The sequence below is a fragment of the Rhea americana genome, unplaced genomic scaffold, assembly GCF_003343005.1.
Source record: "Rhea americana isolate MKP2758 unplaced genomic scaffold, rheAme1 scaffold_442, whole genome shotgun sequence".
NCBI classification, from domain to species: domain Eukaryota; kingdom Metazoa; phylum Chordata; class Aves; order Rheiformes; family Rheidae; genus Rhea; species Rhea americana.
In genome coordinates this window covers 34840-57711 of record NW_028186582.1, presented here as the reverse complement: position 1 = coordinate 57711, position 22872 = coordinate 34840, and the positions used below count along the sequence as shown (strand labels likewise).

At 36.9% G+C, this 22872-nt stretch overlaps 1 protein-coding gene across 1 annotated transcript in view; it reads left to right on the top strand.

Annotated features, from left to right (window-relative positions):
- The window catches only part of NSUN3 (NOP2/Sun RNA methyltransferase 3), a gene marked incomplete at its 5' end in the record, with an annotated part of 64470 nt that overhangs the window by 19138 nt on the left and 22460 nt on the right, over positions 1 to 22872 (top strand). Inside the window, 2 exons of the mRNA XM_085315921.1 lie at positions 1953 to 2068; positions 13916 to 13990. Of these exons, the coding sequence (XP_085172047.1) occupies positions 1953 to 2068; positions 13916 to 13990 (191 nt within the window). The remainder of the gene's footprint in view (positions 1 to 1952; positions 2069 to 13915; positions 13991 to 22872) is intronic.

Genomic DNA, 22872 nt, shown 5'->3' with positions numbered 1-22872 from the left:
TGTGCATGTATATAGTGTCAGCCATTTAAAAAGCAACAAATTTGTTAAAACACATATAACTTAAAATAATGTTCCCAAATTCTCATTTTAGCTTTTTTCTCTTTTTTTTTTTTTTTTTTTTTTTTTTTTTTTTTTTATTTTTTTTTTTTTTTTTTTTTTTTTTTTTTTTTTTTGATTGATGGAACATTTACTGACTTTCCAGTCCATTACTATGCAAGTTGTCTTGCATATACTTTCTTAGCAGCAGGCAGTCTCACAGGCCTTTATTTCTCAAATTCTGAGAGTTAGTCGTGTATAAGCCCATGTTTTGACCTTTGTGTAATACAGACCATCAAACATTATCAAAATGAGAGAGATATGATTCAGAAGACCTTTAAAGAAATGCAGTAGCTAAAATGTTGTTTGCCCTACAAATTAAACAACTCCAGAATCTCAAGAAGCCCAAGACTGTGTAAATGGAAAGGGTCGCATTATCTAGCTGTGTATTGGAGGCCAGAATAAGAAGCAGTATCAGCAACTTCTGTACACTCACAAAAAATACATATGTGTGTGTGCATATATATATATATATATATATATATATATATGCACACACACATATATATATATATACTTTTCCTGGCCTTACATTCTCTGACAGAGTTGGCTTTAAGAACAAATGGAGACCTGCAATTTCCCACTCTGCAGGGAGAGGGAGTTGATCTGTTAAAGGAGAAACACTTTTTCTCACCTTTTGAGGCTCAGGAGAATCCTGCCTGATCCATTGTTGCTCTCCATCAGGTAGTGAGATTCTTCCAGAAGCTTTTCTGCACATGGGCCTCTGTTTTGAAAGGACTGCAGCGATCAATAAACCTGTATCTCACCCCTATACTATTTGTTACAAGAAATAAATGCATAAGGTACCTCGCTGCTTCAATGTATGAGCTTCCATGGTCATCCTGTCTCCTAGTTTGTGATGAAAAATGTTTGAGGTGCCCCCGTACTAATAAATTGTCAGCAGTGTCTGTGAAAACTTAAGAGGATATAAACTGTATGCAACTTGAGGCTAGAAGGTACTAACGTATGCAGATGATTCTGTGTTCCACAAAAAGACCTAACAGCATCTGTTCCAGAAACATTAAATGTAATATCCAAATTTGGAGTCATCTCAGGCTACTGGATAAAATAACAATACCCTTGTCAAAATGCTTTCCATCAGTTTTATTTGCCCTGTGGAAATTGAAGTGGAAAGCCAAGAATGTAAGTTACTCAGGAATGTAATTAAAATATGTAGTTAAACCAAATGGTTGAGGAGAATATGGGCTAGGTAATCGCACGCAGAACAAAGGGATCCTTGAAAACTGAACTTTGACGAATCTTAGTGTATTGGCAAATCCCTGTTAACTGTGAATTGCATTAGGCCTAAATTATGCAGCAAGGCTTCCTAATTTATGTAAAAGCTGCACTGAGCGCTGCATAACCCTTTGCTGATCTCCTGGAGTTTCTTTTAGCTAGTCTAAAAATGTACCACAAACGAAAAAAAAGAAAAAAAAAAAAAAAGCTAACTAATGAGTGTTATTTATTTTGTTTTGTAGCAGATGAATACTAGTCTAGGGAACTGTGGAGAGTTTTCTATTCTATTCTAATCAGTTCTGGCTGATAACAGATTTGGTAAGCATATGTAGAGGTGAGAGGGGGTGAGAAGGGAAAAGCAGAAAGGAAGGGAGGTATGCCTGTGGAGGCAAGGGGGAAGGCTTGTACCTGTGAGAAAGCAGCTTCCAAACCAAGTGTACTTTTTGAAAAGTATCCTTTCAGGATGCTTTTTTTTTGGAATGTTTGAAAAGTGTCCTTTAAATATCTCTCAGATACTTTTATTGTCCTAAATGCCCTTTTAATGTCTTTCTTTAAATGTCCTTCTGCTCACCTTCAAGATAATGCTGCAACATATTCCCTTTTTACACTTCTTTTCTCAGGGCATTTCCTTCCTATATCCTGTCTCCTCTTTCAAGAGTAACAGTGATGCAAATGAGGCAGCAAACAAGTCAACCTCTCTATCTTAGAGGAAATTGCAGCCCCAGGGAAAAGGCAGGTGAGCCAGTTTAGGGCAAGAGAATGAGCATTTTTATTGTGTCAAGGAATAGCCAGAGAAATCGGCATAATCTTTGAGAAAAGCAAATAAGAGAGTGTTTGTGCAACCACTCATGATCAGATTATGCATAGCACATATCAGTATTGCTATACCTCAAGATAGTAGTGATAACTGGAACTCAACTATGATTGTGCTTTTCTGCCATTTTCTTTTCAAACATACAAACAGTAATTTTGCAGTTAGTTTCTTTGCTATTTTTTTATGTGTCACAATAAGACATGCAAGCCTTATATAAAGGCAGCTTCAGTATTTGCCAAATTTTATCCTTTATCTAATGACATCTGACATAGTTCTATTATGGCTTGTCAAAAGCATTCTCCACTGTGGAATAGAGTGGAAAAACAGATTACGCACACAAATGACTGTGGACTGTTACAGTCAACTAGGGGGCTAGCAAGCTTTTAGCTTTCTTATTATGATGTGCAGTAAGAGAGAGAAGTATACTGAAAGAGGGGTACAATAAAAAGATTAAGACTACAGCAGTGGAAAAAAAATAGGAAATAATAGATGAGAGATACCACTGCTTTTACCAGCTTTGATTCGGATAGAGCAGTAACATCGTTGAACCCCATGTAGGAGAATATCTGTGAGTGGGTGATGAGGAGATGAGATTTCCTTTGGAGAAGTATAGATAATAAAATTATTTAGAACATCTGCTATGTGTGTTGGGAATGGGGAGGTTCTGCTTAGCTTATTTTGCGATGTTAGTAGAAAAATATCTTTTGAGGACTTTGATTATAAAAACTGTAGGGTTTTGCTTTGAATTTACAAAATGTTTAAATCAGCTCTGACCACTAAATAGAGCATGACTGCCTGATTTCTAGCAAAGTGAATGGCTCTGTATTGATGCTGTGTTTTTACCAGAAATACTACATTGATGGGAGAAAGTTTTGAGAATCAGATCTGGGTTCAGTAGTCTGCTCTGTCACTGAATATGGCCTACTGTGATTCTTACTTAATTTTATGAAATGCTGGCTAAAAATGAGACTTTTTTTGCATTTTCTTCCAGAAGAAACCTAAACAGCACATATTGGCCATCTCTTACTTCCAGAAAAATACTGAAATAAAAGTGAAAATCATTTAAGTTTTTAGTTACCAATTTGTCAAAGTTGGGGCAGAGTATGGGGCATACACAGTCACTACTCTCATCTTTTAGATGGTGCTGATGTGTCTGTCCCCAGCACAATATCATTATATATTCAATATATATTCAATATATATTCAATATCATTATATTGAAATATGAATGATATTCATATTACAGGTTCTTGGAAGTATTTCTCTTTATTGTCCCAAACACAAATAAGATGATAAGGGAAATTTTTGAGTAATATCTTGGGCTATTTGGGAGTTGTTTTGCTGTGTTGGTTTGTTTTTAGGAGAGAACTAAGCTGTTATGCAACTGAAAAGATAAAATACTAATGGGCAATGTGAGGACACAGCATCCAAAAATTTTGTAAGTTGGTTGTACTTCCTTTTAAATTTAAAATTTGTACTACCTCTGTGTTACTGCAATTATAAAATATCAACATTAGGAAGGAATTCAGAGATGAGTGGCAAATTTTATTCCTGAGATAATGGAGATGAATCAATGAAGAGGGGGTAAAAGCTAACTTTTTGGTGGAAGTTGTCTTAACAATGTTGTAAAAGAATAAGTGCCAGTGTCTGAAAGATATACACAAAAGAGAGCAATGGGTTTTAGTGTTATGCAAAGGGGTATAGCTAGGAGGAGTGCTATGGGATTAAGAAAAAACTGGGAGGTTAGTTACCAGGAAAGCTTGGCTGGCAGTGTGATTAAGTAGCTGATGGAATAATTCCCTATGGGAAGAAGAAGAATCCAGACCGTCTGAATAGACCGTAGAAGAGGATTACAAACGATATGGGGAGGAATAATCCTGTGTTGACAGGATATAGACTTAATAGCACTTTTTTATTGGTAATTTTTATGATTCTATGGCTAACCAGGGAAATGTTTAATGTTCCTGGTACAGCAGCTGAGAGTAGGAGAAGGAAGATTGACATATCCAGCACTGTTACAATTCATTTCATTACTTCGCATAGGGCTTTTATATTGTCACGCCCATAAAGCACCCGTGTGTGTGTGCTTATAGCCAATTCATCTTTATATACTGCTGCTGATCCCATTGAAGTGAATGGCAAAACTCCCATCAATTTTAATGGTTGTGGGATATGGCCCATTTTGTAGATATACAATGTATATTTCCAGCACACAGTACTTACGTGTAAATGTGCTTCTCATCTGAGGTTCTGAGAATAAAACAGTTAAGTCAGAACCATTGATACAGTCTCCAGGTGGCGAGATAAAATAATCTATCTTTAAAAGGAGATTGAAATGTTGACTTTTATTTATTTATTTATTTATTTATTTTAAGCACAGGATGAACATGGAAGATCTCCCTGTGCAAAAGAACTGTCTTTGGAAAATTTGCCCAAATAAATTGCAAGAGGTAACTAGATTAGAAATAAATGTTACACTTGCAAGGTTAATTTTGTGCTTCAATGTTTGAAAAATAGGAAGCATCAAAGAAAATTGAAGGCAACATGGATCAGTAGGTTAGTATACTACATAGTAGCCAGCAGCACCAGAGAGGCTGAGAAGGTCCCTCTTGGAAAGTATGTTTGGATAGAGACTTTCTTAATTAGCAAGATGCCAACCAAAATTATAATTACTGATTCTTTGGGTTTTTTAGCTAGTCTTCTTACTGAGAAATATAACTGACAGTGGTTATATGTCTCTTCTCGCCAAATCCCATCACTCTTGAGCTTATTTAAAGAAAGTGTACAGAGTATAAGCCATATTTTAGTAGCTAGAAACCGTTGCTGGTTGTGCACTGAAAGATCTTGATTCATAACAGGATTCAGAATGCRTGTGCTGAAAATAGAATTATCTGACAGGCCTATGTTTTAACTTGAGGGGCTTCCTTTCTTCACAGTAATGTAAGCTGTATAGTGTTCACATTGCAAGCTTAATGAGAGAGTAAGATTTGTAGAGGACCCAAATATGAAGTTTGCAGTTTAAACAGAAACTACTGGTGTGCGATTATCAGTTACGTACTAGTAGAGAGTAATTCATCAGTCTACACTGCAGGTGACCGATCACCTAGCCTAATGTACAGTATATTTTTTCACTCGGTGCCTGCCACAGCCACATATTTTGGAATTGGATTGTATGAAGACTTACAAATTCTTTCCATGACTGGATGTATGGAAGAGTATATCCAACTTGTTGAACTACACTTTCCTTTAGTTAGAACAGTAAGAACAAGAAGGAATATATTTTTATGAAAGTGTTGATATAGGTAGTTTTGCTGTTTTATGGTGACACAGTAGTTGAGTAGAGAAATATTACCATTTTGAAGCACATTAGCATCATCTAAACACACAAAAAGTCCACATGCATGAAGTGCCTTACAATGACTCTTGTATAAGAGTGATTATCTAAGACATACATGAATTAATTAGTTTTGGTTGGTTTGGGTTGGGTTGGTTTTCACCTTGGAATTTTCACAGATTCTTTTTTTTATTTAAGTAGTCTTTTTAAAAAATTCTAAATATGATGTTGACTCGAACTGTTAGGTTGGGATTTATATTCCTACCCTGTTCTTAAGAGAATGCAGACCTTGAATAAGTGCTCAAAACAGTTGCACATAGAGCTATATCCCACTGAGTGCTGAACTGTACACCGTATTGCCATTCATTATAGAAGCAACTGTGGCTTTGTGGAGAGGTTAGCTTTGTTGTTAAAGCACTAGGCTGAAGTTCAGGAGATCAGAGTTCAATTCCTAGTCTTAGTATTGATTTTCTTTGGGCAATTCACATTCTGGTGTGATTTTTAGAAGCATTTAGTGTAGGCCTAACTCTGCTATCGAAATCAAAGGTTCCTATTGACTTACTTGAAAACAGAGTTAAGACATATTTATGCACATCTGCTGTTTTGGACCTTAACCTCTCTAGGCCTGATTTTTCCATCTGTAGGCTTGAAATGATGGATTTTACTCATAGAAATGATGTGAGGTAAATTCACTAATACGCGTAAGGCACATAGAGCAACAAAAGCCAAGCTTGTAGCCAGACATCTACAAAGTAAATGAACAAGGCCATCACTCTGCCAGGTTGCAAACGATGGTTGATGTGAGACTTTGCTTTTAAAATTATGAGATTACTTTTAATGAGAAAATTCTTTATTTTTGCTGAGAATATGCCAGGTTTTAATAACAGAGTGAGGATCAAGAGAACTTTTTGCCACAATGTTTCTTCCTGTGTCCTCTCTTAAAAGACAGAATCTTGCAACTCACAACAGCTTTCAGTAGCCTGTAAATTATTTCCACCATCCCTAGCAAATGCCATATTAGCAGTGTGCTGTGAACTCTGGAAATGTCAAAGATTAAAATTAGTGAGAGTCAAAGTTGTAAACAAAAAAAAAAGATGAAAAATTCTTTCTTTAGCAAAAGCCTGTTTTGCTTATGATTTCTTCTTGCCTTCTTCCATAATACGAAATGCAGTAACTTTTAAACTTAGCTTTGCTTTAGTCTGAGATATGTTGCTGCTTTTTGAAATTATTGATGCTTGATTGAAGAAATACAAAGGATGTGTTTTATTTCTCTTCAAGTTGCATTGCTCCCAATGCAGAAGAGAAAATTTGCTCTCAATGTAGAAGAGAAAATGTTTTGCAAAAGCATGTACAGTTTTGTGTATGGGGTTGCAGATGCAAGGGGTCTCAAAGGGGGACATTATCACAGTTAACTATGTGAAGGCTATTCCATTACTTAAAGGAACACAACATTTTGTAGTGTTTGAAGTTTGCATACAATTAAAGTTTTTTTGGAAGGGGGAAGTAGCTACTAGTTCCAAAAAGAAAAGATGTCTGAGGAAGAGTCAGAAAGCAGATATGTTGTGCTGAAGAGAAAACAGAATTATCAGACCCTTTATGCTGTATGTAATCACTGTAGTTAAAGAAGCACAAAGGGCCATGATTGGAAATAATATTACACATACTTGCAAATAGAAAAATACATGTACGGTGGATTTTGAATCCCAAATTTCCAGTGCTGGCATCAAAATATTGTAGTGTGTACCCAATAAATATCTGCAAGAGTGGGTAAAAGGAAATGGAAGAGGTTTATGGTAATGCCTGGATTACCAGTTTGTGAGTTATTTCCATGGATGTTTATAAGTGATAGAAAATGTGAATCACTGACTTAAAGTGAAAAAAAAAGCCTCAGGAACAAAACAGAACTCAAAACCACTGGACTTGTCCCTTGTTTATGATCTGATGTATGTAAGATTTTAAAGCTGAAACTTCTCATGCTGTACAAGCAGCAAAACCTTTCACTGACCTTACAACTTGAAAAATTCTAAGTTCAGGAAGTTGAAAGGTAACAGCCACTTATATTAGAAGCTATTTTTTCACAAGATGTTTTTCAGAATCAGAGTATGATAAGCTGAGAATAATTAGAATTATCATTAATGGTGACCAATGTTGGAAGAGTTGTTTTTACCTCATTCTTTGGGCAATCTCTCAGAGAAGTATATCGAAGGTGACTTGACATGGGGCTGAAATGCTCCTTGCCAGCTCTGTCTACTGAGTGGCTCCATGCTTTCTTCTGAAGCGTTTGACAGTGATTCTTCCCAAAGATTCAAGATATAGACTTTGTCTGATACCAGATGGTAGTATCTGTGTTCCTATAAAAAAAAAGGTCTGAAGAGAGGTTTTTCTGGTTTTATTTTTTAAGTTTCCCCCTGCACACACACATACACTCATGTATGTACACCCTCTTCTGCCTGAAAGTTACTTATGAATAGCTAGAATCTGATTAGGTTCATGGGATCAGAGCTAAGGAAGTGAAAGCTGATTAACTGAGATGGCATCTGTTTTGTTTTGTCTTTTGTATTGGAAGTTTTGGATCATTGATTTCTTTCRTGTATTTTGAATATGCAGAGCATTTGAAAGGAGAAAAACACCTTTGGTAGACTAGAGATACATATTTTTAGAATCTGAAACCTTTTGAAGTTTTTCTTTTTTAAAAAGCGGTGGAGGAGAAGTTGCTATTCCTGAAACGGTAACACTATAAAACAAGGAGAGTATAAAAAAGCTTTCTAAAAAACTTATGCTTTGTTGAATCCTAAAAAGGAGAATGAGAACTCTTTCACTCTTCACGTGATACCTTTAGTCTTTCTCAAATGGAATAAGGTAATAGTAGCTACGTGACTTAGATGTCAAAGTCATATTCACTTCCTAGGAGACTTAGGCTTTCAAAATCATTTCAGTACTTCTGAAGGTGTTAACTTAAAGCTCCAAATAGACTAGCTTCAGTATGTTTTCATGGTTGGTCTTCTCCCCAGGTATCTTGGCTGCTTCTGGTGCACAGTTGCTATTGCTGATGGGAAAGTGCGTTAGATCTGCCATATGAAATTTCAATTAAAATATTGTCTAGGCTTGTTTTGGAAGGGAAAAGATAAAATTTTATTTGTATACCTTCAACTGATTTACACTATCTAACTGATCATTCTTATGATGATAAAGCAAGACCAGGCATAGAACTGGTGTGAAATTTGCAGTAGCAACTATGTTACAGACAGAGCTTATAAATATCCTCCTACTAGCTCATCTCTAATAGCACATATACCTGTGTTTAACACAAATTATATAATAGGTCATTACAAAGATAGAATGCCTTTAGGAATAGGGGACAATGTGCAAGTGCCTGATGTTGGCATAACAAAGATAGTTTCAATCTACAGCTTCTGGCTTAGGTTAAGTCTGTTTGGAAGACTCAGTTCCATCGCTGCATTCAGCTTCTCTCCAAAATGTGTTTGGACAGCTGTATTTCCTGATCAGTATTATGTATACCTGATCTTTTTTTCTTTCTTTGGTGTATCCCCTTTTTGAAATCATTACTTTAGAGCATAGATAAATGTGGAAAAGATAGTCCTAAGCCCAGCCTATCCTAGCAGAATGTGTTAGCAAATGTTACAACTGATATTAGAATATCACTTTATTAATACCTCTATACATTTCTGCTATATATTGTTCAGTGAATCTAATGAAGTGCAATAAGAATCTTTCCCCCTTTTGTTTTTATCCTGAATCTTGGGATGATAAGTCTATGAGAATTTCTTTGAATTTTTAGTCTCTTACTCAGATCAAGATGTGTGTATCTGATGTTAACATTTTGTCTCAGAGGTTTCAGCTGGAAGGGTTTTTCTTTTCAGTAGAGAACATTATCTAAATATCATTCAGTTGAATGACTGTTATTTCCTCACCTCTTCCAAAAGGTGTGATTATGCTTTACTGAAATGCATAGCAGTGTTTATTATGAATGGCAACATGGTGAGTTTACTGGAGAGGGAGGAAAAGAGTAAAAATTAAGTGGTCCTTTTATTCCAAGACCCCATGCAAACCTGAAGCAAAATGAAGCTAGGCATCAGTTCAATGGGTTAATTTATACTGGATCTGAACTACTGTAACTTCTACTCTAATAAGGCTGTCTCAGCTGTTACCACATTTGGATGTAGAGTCAGTTCTAATCTAACTTAGTCTCATTTCTCTATTTCCTGGAAGAATAAATGAATCTGTTGTGCCTTCCTAACAGACCTGTCAACTCATTTCAACTCGTTGCTTTTTCCCAAGACCCATATTATAACACATTTATCTAACAAACCCACTCCATTAAAGAATGTCAATATACATGTTTAGACTTAAAGATTTCCTAACTGCTCTTACCTTGTAGCAGTCTCTATTGTTCTGAGTCTACACACTGAAAACATTATCTTCCTGTCTACGTAAGGAGGCCCTCTGTTCTCTAGTCCTTCCCTATAGACCCATTGTACTTTACATGCCGTATTTCCATTATCAAGGTTGGCAGGTATGCTACCAGGCTCATAAAGGATTTGTTAAGAAATTATCTTGAGGCCATTGTTTGTGTCTGATGCAAATATGAAGAAGTCAGCTGCAGTTTTTTCTGTTACAAAGAAGATGGCATATGTCAGTGCTTGAAAAATGGAGGAAAATACATAGCTCATTTATATTTGTTAAGCAAGACGAGCCTTCCTGGGATAGCAGCCACGATGACTGTGACAGGGCAGCAAAACTCTGGAGCAAATCCTTAATTGGTATAAATTCTCTCTGCTGAAAAATGCTCAGCTGATGTAAAGTATTGTAGTTTCAGCAAAACAATGGTAGCTGATACCAGCTAGGAATCTGGTCCATCCTTTGAGAGGGAAAGGTTTTCCAGAATTTTCACTTGCAACATTAAGGCTTTCACTTCATCATGGTTTAGCCACTAGTTTAGAACTATGTAAGCAATGTACTTCTGAGGAGAAAAATGTGGCAGTCACTTATTTCTCAGAGGAATGGAAATGGTATTTCTTGGATTCCCTCAMAAACAGATAAAACTTCAAAACACGTGAATGTACTTGTAGCTGCTAGGAGTTGGTCTGGCTATTCAAAAGGTAGCTGAAGTGGTAATATACAATAAGTAAGAACTTGGAAAACAAGACTCAAAGGAGGAAAGGGAGACATAAGACCACAATTGACAAACTACTGATTTCTCTCCCTTTTTAAAGCGTTTTCTCTAATATATTTTGTAAGTAAGCCTACTCCTACCTAGAATTTTCTGGCTTTATTCTCAAGTTAGAACAGACTTTTATACTTTGTTCTCAGTCAAAACTGCTGTACATAGTTTATACCGTGCTTGCAAACAAAACTAAAGTTTTCCATCTATTTTTTTTTTTGTAGTTAAATATATAACTTCATCAACTTTTAGTGTTTAGAATGGTAATATATATTTGTGTGTGTGTGTGTGTGTATTTATATACTGGTATATATATTCATGAGAGGGCGTATTACAATGTAGTGAGACAAAAGTAATTTTCACTTCAATTTCAATGAATAAGCAAATCCATCTTCCGTAAGTCATACTGCTCCCACATTGTCTGCATCACAGAGGAGGATTTGAGTTGTTCAAATGAAACTAGAATGTCACGGCCTTGGCCTGAATAGAAACAAGAATCAAAAAAATATTTATACAGAACACGTCCCTGTAATCTGTGAGGCTTCTAGTGCTGTTAATTTGTAAGCATCGCTAATTCAGTAGCAATAACCTCCTGTATTAATGCAGTTGAGTGTCACTATTAATACACAGTATTACATGCATTAAAAATGTTCTGTTTTCTATTTTTCTTTTTTTTTTAACATGCATGATCAGGTTCAGGTATAACACTCTAGAATTTGTATATATATTCAGCCAGTCCAGATCTTACTACATTAGACAAACACTGAATAGGGGAAAGTGGATCACATGAATACCCCTAATAATATTCATGAAATTTCCTACTGCACTAGATTGGCCATATGCTACAAATACTCTCTTATAAATGACCTTGTTTAAGTTCTGGTGTTGTATTTCTGTACTTCATCATTGCTACTTAAGAGGTTTTGATTTACCTCTCTGGATAAAATTCCGTGCTGTTGCTCTTTGTTCTCCAGCATTCCTCATAATGTTAATCTCTCTTATCACTTTCCTATCTTCCTGCTGGTCTCTGGATGCCAATTTGTATCTCAGACTGGAACCTCAAATTGCTTTAGTTCTTCACAGACTGCAGGGTGCTATTTTACTACTTTTTTTTTTAAGATGCTTTTGAATGAACCAAAACTAATGCCTGCTGCTCAACACCATTTYAGCTACTGTAGGTAAAGGTTTAATTACCTCTTCTCTTCTGATGTAAAGCTGCTTGCATACTGGCACTTGCTATTGGGCAGTGCCAAAACATAGGAGTATGTATGTACATACATATACACATGCACACGCACACACACATACTGCATGTACAGTGTTATGTATGCCATACAGTGATTTAGGACAGCAACTACAGGCTGACCTTCTGGATGAGTCTTGTTAATGGACAAGCTATAATTTTACACTGAATCATGCTATAGTGTTTAATAAAAATAATATCTATTACACTGATTTCTATAGAATATTTCAACACATTTTTGAAACAAGAGTTTGTCTAAAAAGTTCCATAGGTTTTTCACAGTAATTTCTATATAACTCCATGGCATTTCTATGGGGTTTCATTGTTTCAGTCTTTTTTTCTTTAAAGTTGCACAAAACCTTCCCATAAACAGTGTAGTATCTTGTACTCGTAATCTGCTGAAGTCAGGGAGGCAGCTTGTGTAAAATGCAATACCTAATACGTGCTTGACAAGACTAGGCCTGTGTTTATTTAGCATTATTTATTCCCCTGAAGATCAATTTGTGTATGTGAATTCAAGAAAGCTCTTCTATTGGTTATGATTGTGCAGGTTGAATGCCTTTCCTGGTCTGTTGCTGAAAACATCAAGAGGGAGAAATTGTACAGTTGACTGGTGTGTTTGAACTTCAGAAAAGAAAAGCAAAGTGAAAGGGAGCAGTGGCAGAGTGACTGATTACTACTACAGGTTCTTTTATGGAGAGAGACTTGCAGCTGATTCACATACCTTGCTTAAGATTTCGTTCTTTTTCTTCTGCCATCTTCCTGCCTATTTCAGGGAAAGGAGGCTGGCAGATCTCGAGACATTAATTTCTCTCCCTTTCGTTTCGCCCCATTTTTGTTCTCAGTGGTCTGGGGCCCTTCAGGAATGCTTGGTAATTAGTATGGCCACAAAATATTGAGTTTTTTTCTAATGACAGTCTTGTCACTCCCCACGTTACATCTGTGAATATTGTCTCCAAAAGGCTAGTGGAAAGACCTTTCCATCCATGGCAGATGGAAGAAAAAAACACGACATAATACTTCAAGTGGTGCTGATTTTTTTTTAATGCTAAGGAAGAGGTCAGATCCTCAGAAAAACCACTCTCTTGCCAGTAACCTTTTGGACAGAGATTGCTGTGTAGAATATTTTGAGTCCCAGCCTTATTTACCTTCATCCAAGAATTTTATAGTAAGGAGATGGTTAATAAGTCTAAGGCAGATGGGAAACACCGATCAAAATATGAAAAAATGTTCAGCCTTGGACCCTGGCAAGCTGAGTCAAGATTTAATATGATTTTTTTGACCAATGAATGTGTGATAGAGACATGGAGGAGAGCTGAAGGTGGTGATATGGAGGGAAATCCAAGCATTCAGATGTGGCTTATCTATCTGCCTTATTTTCTGAGCTGCTCTCAGTCACTTCCTGTGAATGTTCACCTACCCTGACAAAATGTTGACGACACTCAAAAGGAATGCATAAGCTGCATCTCTCATAAATAGTTAAATGTTCTCCCTTCCCTTAGCATCAGCTTTTGTTGGAGTCTGATTATAAATGTAGCCTATGTTGGAAAAAGGTATGAAGTGAAGGCTTGAGACCTCTAGCAGTTATTGCCAGCCTCACTGAGATCAACAACAAAAAGGCTGCTGCTTTCAGGTTTTTGTCCTGTCACAGGATAGTGAAGTAGGCAGTTCAAACAGAGAAGAGGAGAGACGTTCTTTTACTTAGGTTATGGCATCAAAGATTGTGTAGGATGAAGCCGCAGGACAGAAAGTGAAGCCAGGACAGCACATAGCGCAGAGTCTGAATGTGATGCACTGTTGAGAGAAACCGTTCTGCTCTCTCCATTCAAAAGGATTACTGCCTTTACATTTCCATAGGAGGCTGTGGCAGCTGAAAACCTTTGTATCTAGTAAAATTGCATATGCTGAGTATTAGCAATCAAGTTTTGTGGTCAAACCATTTACTGCATTTACGCAGAGGGCTATCTGGTCTGATAGTTACCTTGTCCTCCTGTCTTCATGTTCCTACAGGGTCTAACATCACTGAGTTCTGGTGTACAACTGTACTTCTGCGTACATATAGTGAATTACATACAGTGGATTCAAGTTAGTGTGCTACTAATTGAACATTGCTGTAATAAACTTTGCTTTTTTCTTATAATAATCATATTGCTCAGGATAAGTTTGTATAGAAAAAATCTTTATCACCATAGTTAAGAATGCAGCATATCAAATCCTCTCTTTACAGCTGTTTGAATCAGCTTTAAATTAGATAAGGCAATTTTTCATACCATGATAGCAGTCAACCTAATGTAAGATTTCCCCTTCCTTTCAGGGGTGACGCTATTATTTATGAAAGGAAAGGAGAGGCTTCCAGGAATTTAATTTTCTGAATATTAAATAGTTTCTGGATCTCAAAATGAAGCGTGATTTCATAAAGGTATCGTTTTGATGTTATTAAAATCATATTTTCTCACAGACATATCTCTGAATTCAGCACTGTCAGGAATTCAGCCTCTGTTTAACACCAGATCATCTGTATGTTTAAGCTACTCATTAATGCTTGGGTTCCTAGTTACATGGGTGAATACCACAGAATTAAGAGCTTTTTGTTATAATTAAAGGTCAGAAGAGACCATTGTGGTAATTTTATCTGACTTCCCACACAACACATGCCATTTGTCAGCATTTAGTCACACACTTCTTCATGAATATGGGATTCATTGTTTCCACTTGAAATATTTTGCCTATGTCAAGCAAGTACAAAAGATGTTATAGAAGAGAGATTCAGCAAAGAGTAAAATACCAGCAGAATTTGGAGTCCAGCTGTTAGGACTGTGGAGAGTTGAGATAAGGAAAAGATGACCTGATAGTTCAAAACTATTGTGAGAGGTAGGGAAGAGTTCTCTGCAACAAGAAGATAAACAAGGAGAGAGAGAGATGAGAATTTCTATTTAAGAAAGCAAAGAGAAAGTAGAATTTTAATCTTGAGAGAGAATGATCTAATAAAGGCTATGATTTCAACAATGGAGAAATTCAGACTAAAGTGTATAATTTATGTCATGCTAAAGAAATATTTGTTCATTCTACCTTTTGTTTTGAAGTATGTTTCTCCCATGTCTAGTTCTTCACATTTCAGGCTTTGATTAAATGTTCTTGTCTTTTTTTACAGCTGTTTACCATAAGCCGTACCTTTTATATTAGGAGTTGCCACATTGTCTTTGAATTTGTTGTTGATTATCCAGGGCTTAACAGAAGTAGGCAGGTTTCAAACTAGTAGCTTCTGCTTATTTTTAGAAATATTTTTTTCCACTTTACCTTGTCTTCCCCACTGTTATTGTTCAAGTACCATGTCTTATCATAATTAGCATAAGCTAAAACCTTCTAGGAAAAGGGACATTGTTTTAGGAGACACTCATGCACAAGGCCACACACTACTTTTCCTTGAGATACAACCATGCCCTAGGCTTTTATGGGGTAGTGCTCTTCTCCTACACATGATGGGCTTTAGCAAACCAGATGGTCTCGTGCTGCCGTATAGTGCAGTACAACACCTGTTCTGAGTGTCTAAAAAGAGAAAAAACTTGAAAGGTTCTAGGAAACAAGAACTCACATATAAGAAGAACTCACACATATGTCTATGAACCTTTTACCTCACAGATAAAATTGGGTGAGTGGTTGGGTCCCAATTCAGTGTGGACCTGCAGCAAAACGCAGCAAAGATAGTTGAATGCACTGGCAACATGTTCCCATATTGAAGGGGAAAAATAGTTGTGCATGGTTGTTGGAAAAGGCTTGCTCATATGTGTAGACTACATAAAGCCCCTAGGTCTCAGCAAAGCAGAGTTCATGGCTGTTTCTGCTCTACCAAATAGCACTGTTCAGTAGAAGCAAATCTGTGCAGTAGAGCAGTTGGGGCTGAGAATGCAGTGTTACGTATTTCAGCCCATTAGTGGCTGGAGAACATTAGGTTCACTCCTAGTGTGTTTCTTCAGAGTTTCATCCAAAAGGAATCCAGTTTTCACGCTTGAAGACCACTCCAATACATGAACAAAAAGCTAAGTAAATGAAATGGTTAGATTTGTTCCAAAAGGACAATCTCCATTCCAAAGCAAAATACTAATGTCAGTGCATTCCGTACCTTCCCAAGAATACATGGGGGACAGAACAGCTGAAAAGGGCAACTACTATGTGATCCTCCTTCTGTTTAGTGGAAACCAGTCCCATACTTCCTGAGTTTAGCATTGCTTAGCTCTGTTAGGTGGCAGACAGTCCTGCCTGATCTTCCCAGCTGTGCAGGCCTCATTCCCTTCTGCTGCTCACCCTTTACTCAGCTCCTTATACTCAAGCTATGCTGGTATTTTGAGTTTGATGCTTAAATATTGGGTTCTTGATGTGTTTTCAGATCTTCAAAGTTCATGTTTTAAAGCTTAAACTGCGCGTGTTCTAATATAAAGTTGACTGGCATTTTCTGTGGCTCTCCAATGCCTCAAGTTTAAGATGCTGAAAGTAATTAGCTAAAAGGTTGCTCTTTAAGTGTAGGAAAGCCTTTCAAGTAAGAGCAGAAAAAGAATTAATCTTTTTCCCTCCCCATACACCTCCTGGAGATTTGAACAATTGATTTTACATAGGTAACTAATTAAAGTTTAATAACACTGTGATGAATACACTTCAGTTCTTCAGCTTATTTCACATACTCTTGAAAACCAATGCATAGGCACATTATGAATAAGGATAGTTGACATTTCTGGTAATTAGCATAAACTTGGAGAATGTTTGACTCTTTTAGTATTTTTTCTAAAAGGAAAGCAAGCTTTAAAACCCAAATGGTAATCACTGAATTGGAGCATACTTAAATATGCAGCCTCCTTTTGGGGTTTCCGCTGGCCTCAATCACTTGGGTCTGTTGAGTTGCCACCTCCACTGGCATCTGAAACATGTTAGAAATTAACACAAAACTCATTCCAGCTACTTATGTATCCTGGAACTGATTTTTGGACTGCTGGGCTTGGCTTGGCATGGCTCACCTCTCCCACTTGTTCTATATCAGGTAGTCCAATAGTTTACAATGAATTGTTTCTAATCCACTCTGAGGTAAACGAGAAGACAGGCTATATTTTATGATAAGAACCATGTAAAATGGTGTTCTGTGTGATCTCTTAGAATAACTGTCACTTTTCAGATGCTTGAATTTTGCAAATTGCCAATGAAAGTTTATGAATACTGATTTTGAATCAGTGTCGCTGGCAGGAAATGGAAACAGTTGGGGTATACATAGATATTCCAAACATCAAGGTCTAGTTTCCTGTAGCTTTCTACTGTATTCTGAGCTAACCACGAAAAAATAAATTACAAAATATGCTAATTAGTTTTGAAGAAGAACTGCTTACAGACTATTTGATATTTTAGAGTTCAGTCTGCTGTGCTCAAGTGTAATAATGGATAATTCATTTGCTAAACTAGAATAAAATTTTCCTACTAAAGCTTGTTGTCAGAAAAGTTGTAAATGGAAACCAAGAAGTCAAAAGATAATGGAAGTAGTCATGTATGTCTAACAAAAGGTATGTGTGCACTTCCTATTGTTAAAACTCTTTAGCATGAATGCATAAATGAGAAGTACTCTAACCAGTAGAAAAGTCCCTCATAGAAGGGATCATCCTTTAATATAGAACTTTGCAGTATAAGTTACAGAATCTTCATTTGTGCATCTTTAGAACTTGCTACTGTATATAATTAACAGCATCTTGAATGTGTTGCATCAGACATACTTGCCACAACTTCAGAAATTACTTCTATCTGAGCTGAAGCTCTTCTGTTCATTTTTAGATACTTCTGCTTCGTATGTAGTCTATGAAAAAACACTTGTGCTTTGCCATTCTGAGAAGCAGACACACAATGTGTGATACGGAAGTGGCAGAATCAGGAGAAAGACTACATTAACTTTGGACTTGTATTTTTGACATATAGGGTTTGGGCACCTTTCAAAGTAAAAAAAAAAAAAACTTATTCTTTCTCTTTGGGTACTTTATATGATTTTCATCCCCTTTTTCAGAACAATGCATTTGTGCTAATTTGCACTGGTGAATGAAAAAACTTGTACATTAATGAATTTTGTGTGCTAATGAGTGCATTTTACAAGAATGGCTACTGCCTCAGTAAACACTGTTTTTCTGTTTTGTCATGCTAGCATATCTTTAATTATGATGCTTCATAGTCTACTAGTCAAGATTTCTGTCCTATATCTGCAGAAATAATGAAACTATAGTAATAAGAATCTTCACTGCAGCATATGCCCTATCTTTTAAGGATGCAAATAGTCCACAAATGCTGTTTTTTCAGATAATAAGCAGTGCTATTTAGGAAAGTGCTTGTAAGCAAATATCCTACAGGCCTCTTATGCAGCATCAATTTAAAGATTCTACTTTTGTCAGAGAATTAAGTTAAAATCATCTGGTTTCTGTCTTAGAAGCATTGGAGTAAATGCAAATCAGAAGACAATAGTCTCATACTGGCACTGAACCAGACTTGCTTTAATACTAATGGGATATCAAGTACTTGTAATTGACTCTCAGATATTTTGGAGAATAGAGCAACATGATGTCCTGTCTGTCTATAGCTCTGCTCTGAAAGAGATGTAGGGTAGGAGCAGCAGTATTACCATGGAGTTTTCCTCACATACAACCTGTCAGCCTTTCTAGTGCACTTCCTTTTCTTGCCTGTGACCCCTGATAACCCTGTCTATGGCTTTGTCTCAAGCCCATAGGACCATGTCATCCCACTATTAACATGGACTCCCTTTGCTGTTGTCAAAGGCAGGATGGGGAAAATGCTTCAACAAGGAATGTAAGACAGATGGTGTAAAGTACATCAAGTGCTTACTTGCAGGAGGAAAATGAAACCTGTGCCTATTGCACTTTGACAGATAARTTTGAAAGAGTTGCATGCAGTTTGTAATCTCCAACTTAGTAAAAAGAGACCTATTTAACACCAAAGACGACCCACCCCCATTTAATCCTTGCTCTTTCAGTAAGAATAGAATGCAATTTGGAAGAAAGAGCTTGACAGCCAAGTATCCAATAAACATAAATTTTGCTTTGTTTAGATCAATACAAGTGAGTGTGGTCATAGTAGTGAGTAGTGAGTGTGGTCATTACCTTAGATAGGCTAAGATAGTTGATATAATTGAGATAAAAAAGGATAGTGTTAGCATTATGACAGTGCTTCTTTGTCCTTGAACCTATATGGTTAGTAAGGTTCTCATTGGTAAAAGTCAAAAACAAAAGCTTCTAAAAACCCAGTTGCTAAAACAAGGGAAGATGTCTGCCCTAACAGGTAACGTTCCCATAAGGGTTTCTTGGAAATGTTCTTTACTCTTGATTTTACATATCTTACATGTCGTCTTTGCATTAGTTTTCATTTTCAGTCCCACTACCTCCCTTCATGTTTTGTTACTGATAAATTATTATCACGGTAGAAATAAAGCTTCTCTGTTTTGGTTCTGAATCTTCTGGTTTTACTAGCTAGCACATCTGGGCATGTTCAGAGTTACTGATATTTTTGTGGTAATCTCTTTAGAATTGAGAAAATAGTAATAGGAAGACAGTAGGAAGTAATGTCAGCTAGAGCATCTACCTCTTCCTGTACATGTATCTGTTTAGTAGATAGTGAAAAAATCTCCAGTAATCTGTTTTTCATTAGAACTTATCTGTAATTTAATTATTTCTCTACTCCTTTCACATTTACAACAACTGTGGTCCATTAGGCTATTAGCACTTTCTCCTTTTCACAGCACATGAAAAGAAAGCCTATTATATTAGGCTTAGGCTTTGCCTCCCTTTATATTGTGGTAGATACAGAACAACTGCAAAGAAGTTGGTTCTGTTGCTCTCTCTGTTAATGCTGACAAAGCCCAGGTTTGGCATTTAGTGTATGCCTTGTGTAAGTTTTCTTGTTGGGATATTATTCTCCTGGTTGATCTTTCTTAGATAGCCAGTTATTACAGGCCATGCCTTTTACTTTTAAAGTTCTGTGACTTTGTTGTCCCCTGTTTTGTTTTGTCATTGAATTTTTGGGAGGATATCCTAAAGATATTTGTCCTTAGGATAAATTTGTCTTAAATGGCATCTACTTAATTTTTTTATAATATGTATAAATATGTTTAGTTTGAGCTCTGTCCTCTTGTGATTGAACCTTTGCTGTAATATTTAGTGGGTTTCATATGTATTCTGTCAACTCTAGGCCTACATTTTCATAACATATTTTCCATAAAACTGTTAAGATTAGATATTGATTAATACATGCTATTGTCTGAAGAGTGTGTGCCTTGGCACAACATTTCTGTACTGCCTGCATGTAAGTACTTTTATCTTTCCTTTGTAGCCTTCTGCAATGAAATCCTATTGATGAATCATTGCATTTGCACCATAGTATGTTACACACTATTGTTACCTATGTGCATAGAGGACTCCTGATCTGCAGAGTCTCTCATAGAGATGTGTGGTGTTTGCTCCACTAAGTAATGGGTTGAGATCAAAATATCCAGCACAGATCAGTTTTAGATCCATCGTCACCTCTAGATCCATGTCACACTGGAGAAGTCAACATGAAATGAGTCGCTCTTTCTACAGATTTATTTTCCCTTGTTTATTGCGTATCGGCTGACCTCAGAGGTGTTGCTTGCTTGCTTGTTTGACTTTGGGATTGTTTTAGCTGTGTATATAAGCCGTAAACATATAAAGGTGGGTAGCTCCTTGGGCAGAATTTAGCAGGCTACAGGGGCTCAAGACAAGGGGACTTGTCTTTCCAGTTGAGGATCTAGATGTAACCAACAGCTTGTAACAGCTCTTTCATTTTGGCTCGGGCTAAGAAATGACAAATGTCTATCAGTAAGTGAACAGAACAGCCTTAATCAATCCTTCTGTGCCTTGCATCACTTTAGTTTCAGGCAGGCCCTCTAAGATTATTTCAGTTCTCAGCATCCGAGGAGAACACATACCAATCTCCCTTTTCTGGAAAAGAATAGGTCAGACTGAGAGGCTGACATACAAACTCCTCTTCTCTATGCATTCTAGAGAACAGTTTGGTTTTCTTCCGTCTTGCAAGTTCCACAAGAAAGTCAAGCTTAAACAGGTTTTTGCTTTGCATGTGTTATGTTTTGTTTTGTTTTTTAAATAGATCCTGGCAAAAAAATGCTAAGCCCAGCTATCTAATGCGTTTGTAAGATGCTAGCTATTATAGTATAGATAGAAGGGAAAGAACAGAGTGCTGCTTTTAGAGAAGATGTTTTCACAGTATTTGAGAAGACACTGTCTCAGTATTTTCCTAAGCAACTCTCCTTTGTAACTTCAGGCTGTAAAATGAGTGTAGGAATTGCCATATGAGATTAGATCAACGTTTCAGATACTCCGATATCTCCTTAGCATTCCTTGGACCCTGGATACTTCAAAAACACCCCAAAGTGATGATAAACAGATGCAGACCATGTTTTTTGTAACTAACCTTGGTGATCAAGATTGACTAATCCTCTGAAAAACAGAGGTTTGTGGCCCATCAAACTTCTGGAGATTTTTGCTTTGTTTATTTTTCAGCATGCTCTTTGGTGTTCTTGAGAACCAAAACATCTGCTTTTAGCAACCTGGTGGGGGAGGAGGGGTTGGAAGAGGAAGTATTTTGCTTCCAAATGCCTTTATTCTGCTGTTTGTAACAGGAAACTTAAAAACAATAGACTTAGAGATATTTCAAAGTTTTCAAGAGAATGGAGTCTGATGTTTGTGTATGATGGTCATCTTCTGCTATCAGGTATGACACAAATCAAGAATAACACTGTTGATTGCAAAGCCATTATTCCAGCATAACCAGGAGCAGAATGTGACCCTCCGTTTAATTTCTGAAAGGGTTTCTGGGTTTACTGGAGTTATGCATCTCTGCAGAACCTTTCTTGGCATTGCTGCAGTAGTAGCCTGATGTAAATCAGATTTCCTTGCAGCTGAGAACAGTACTGATATATATATGAAGCTCTAATGTTTGCTGGAGTTTTGTGTTCGTAAGACCATCTTAGGCTAAGCTGGTTGGCTTACCCTTCAGCCTGTGACCTGAAAAAACAGGAAAGTGTTTTACAGTAGTAATAAAGAGATTACATTAGATGAAGTTATTTTCAGTAGCTATATCTGGAAGATTGAGAGTCAATTATCCTGGTCAGGTTCATCTTTAGGACACAAGCAGAGAAGGCTGAGACACTTTTACTGTACTGGCAAAAAAAGATTTAAAGTTGTTGTGTTCATGCTGAGTACTTGGGCCTTGTCAGGGGGAATAACTCCTAGTGAGGTCAGTGCTCATAATTTTGGGAGCTGGACAGCATTGCTTCAGTCTCTCCTGGGGTGCTCCTTGACCTCTTTCTTAGTTGGCAAAGAAAGCAGCCTGTGTGACGTTCATCACCTGTGGCAGTGGATGTCTGGTGAATAGAACAGGATGCTGAGGCTCCTGTTAGTATTTCTGGATTTTGTGAGTTTCTCCTCTGTTGTGAAATCAACAACTTTGTCCCATTTCATATATCTTTCCAACATTGTTCTCTGCTGATCTTGCCTGTACTTCTGCAGTTGTGTGTAAGTTGTGTATATATATGTATATTTTTGTGTGTATGTGTGTATATGTGCTTGGAACTTAGGTTCCTGTAAGACAAAAGTTGTTACTGTTGCCTTTACCTCTGTTTTGTCTGCAGAGGAAAATACTGCTTGAAGAGAGGCCATATGCAATGGTATGTCATTCTGCTTTCTATTTTTATATATTCACATACTCTCGCTTACTGGAAAGAAAGATGTCTATTCTGAAAATATGACAGAGCTCTAAATCTAGGCAGCTGAATCAGTAACCTATGACTCTCAGAGCTGCAAAGAACTGTTGATTGGTGGGTAGGACTACGCAGCTGGAAGGTAAGAAGACTAGTGAAGCTATGAGCAGGGAGGTTGGACTAGATGATCTCCAGAGGTCCC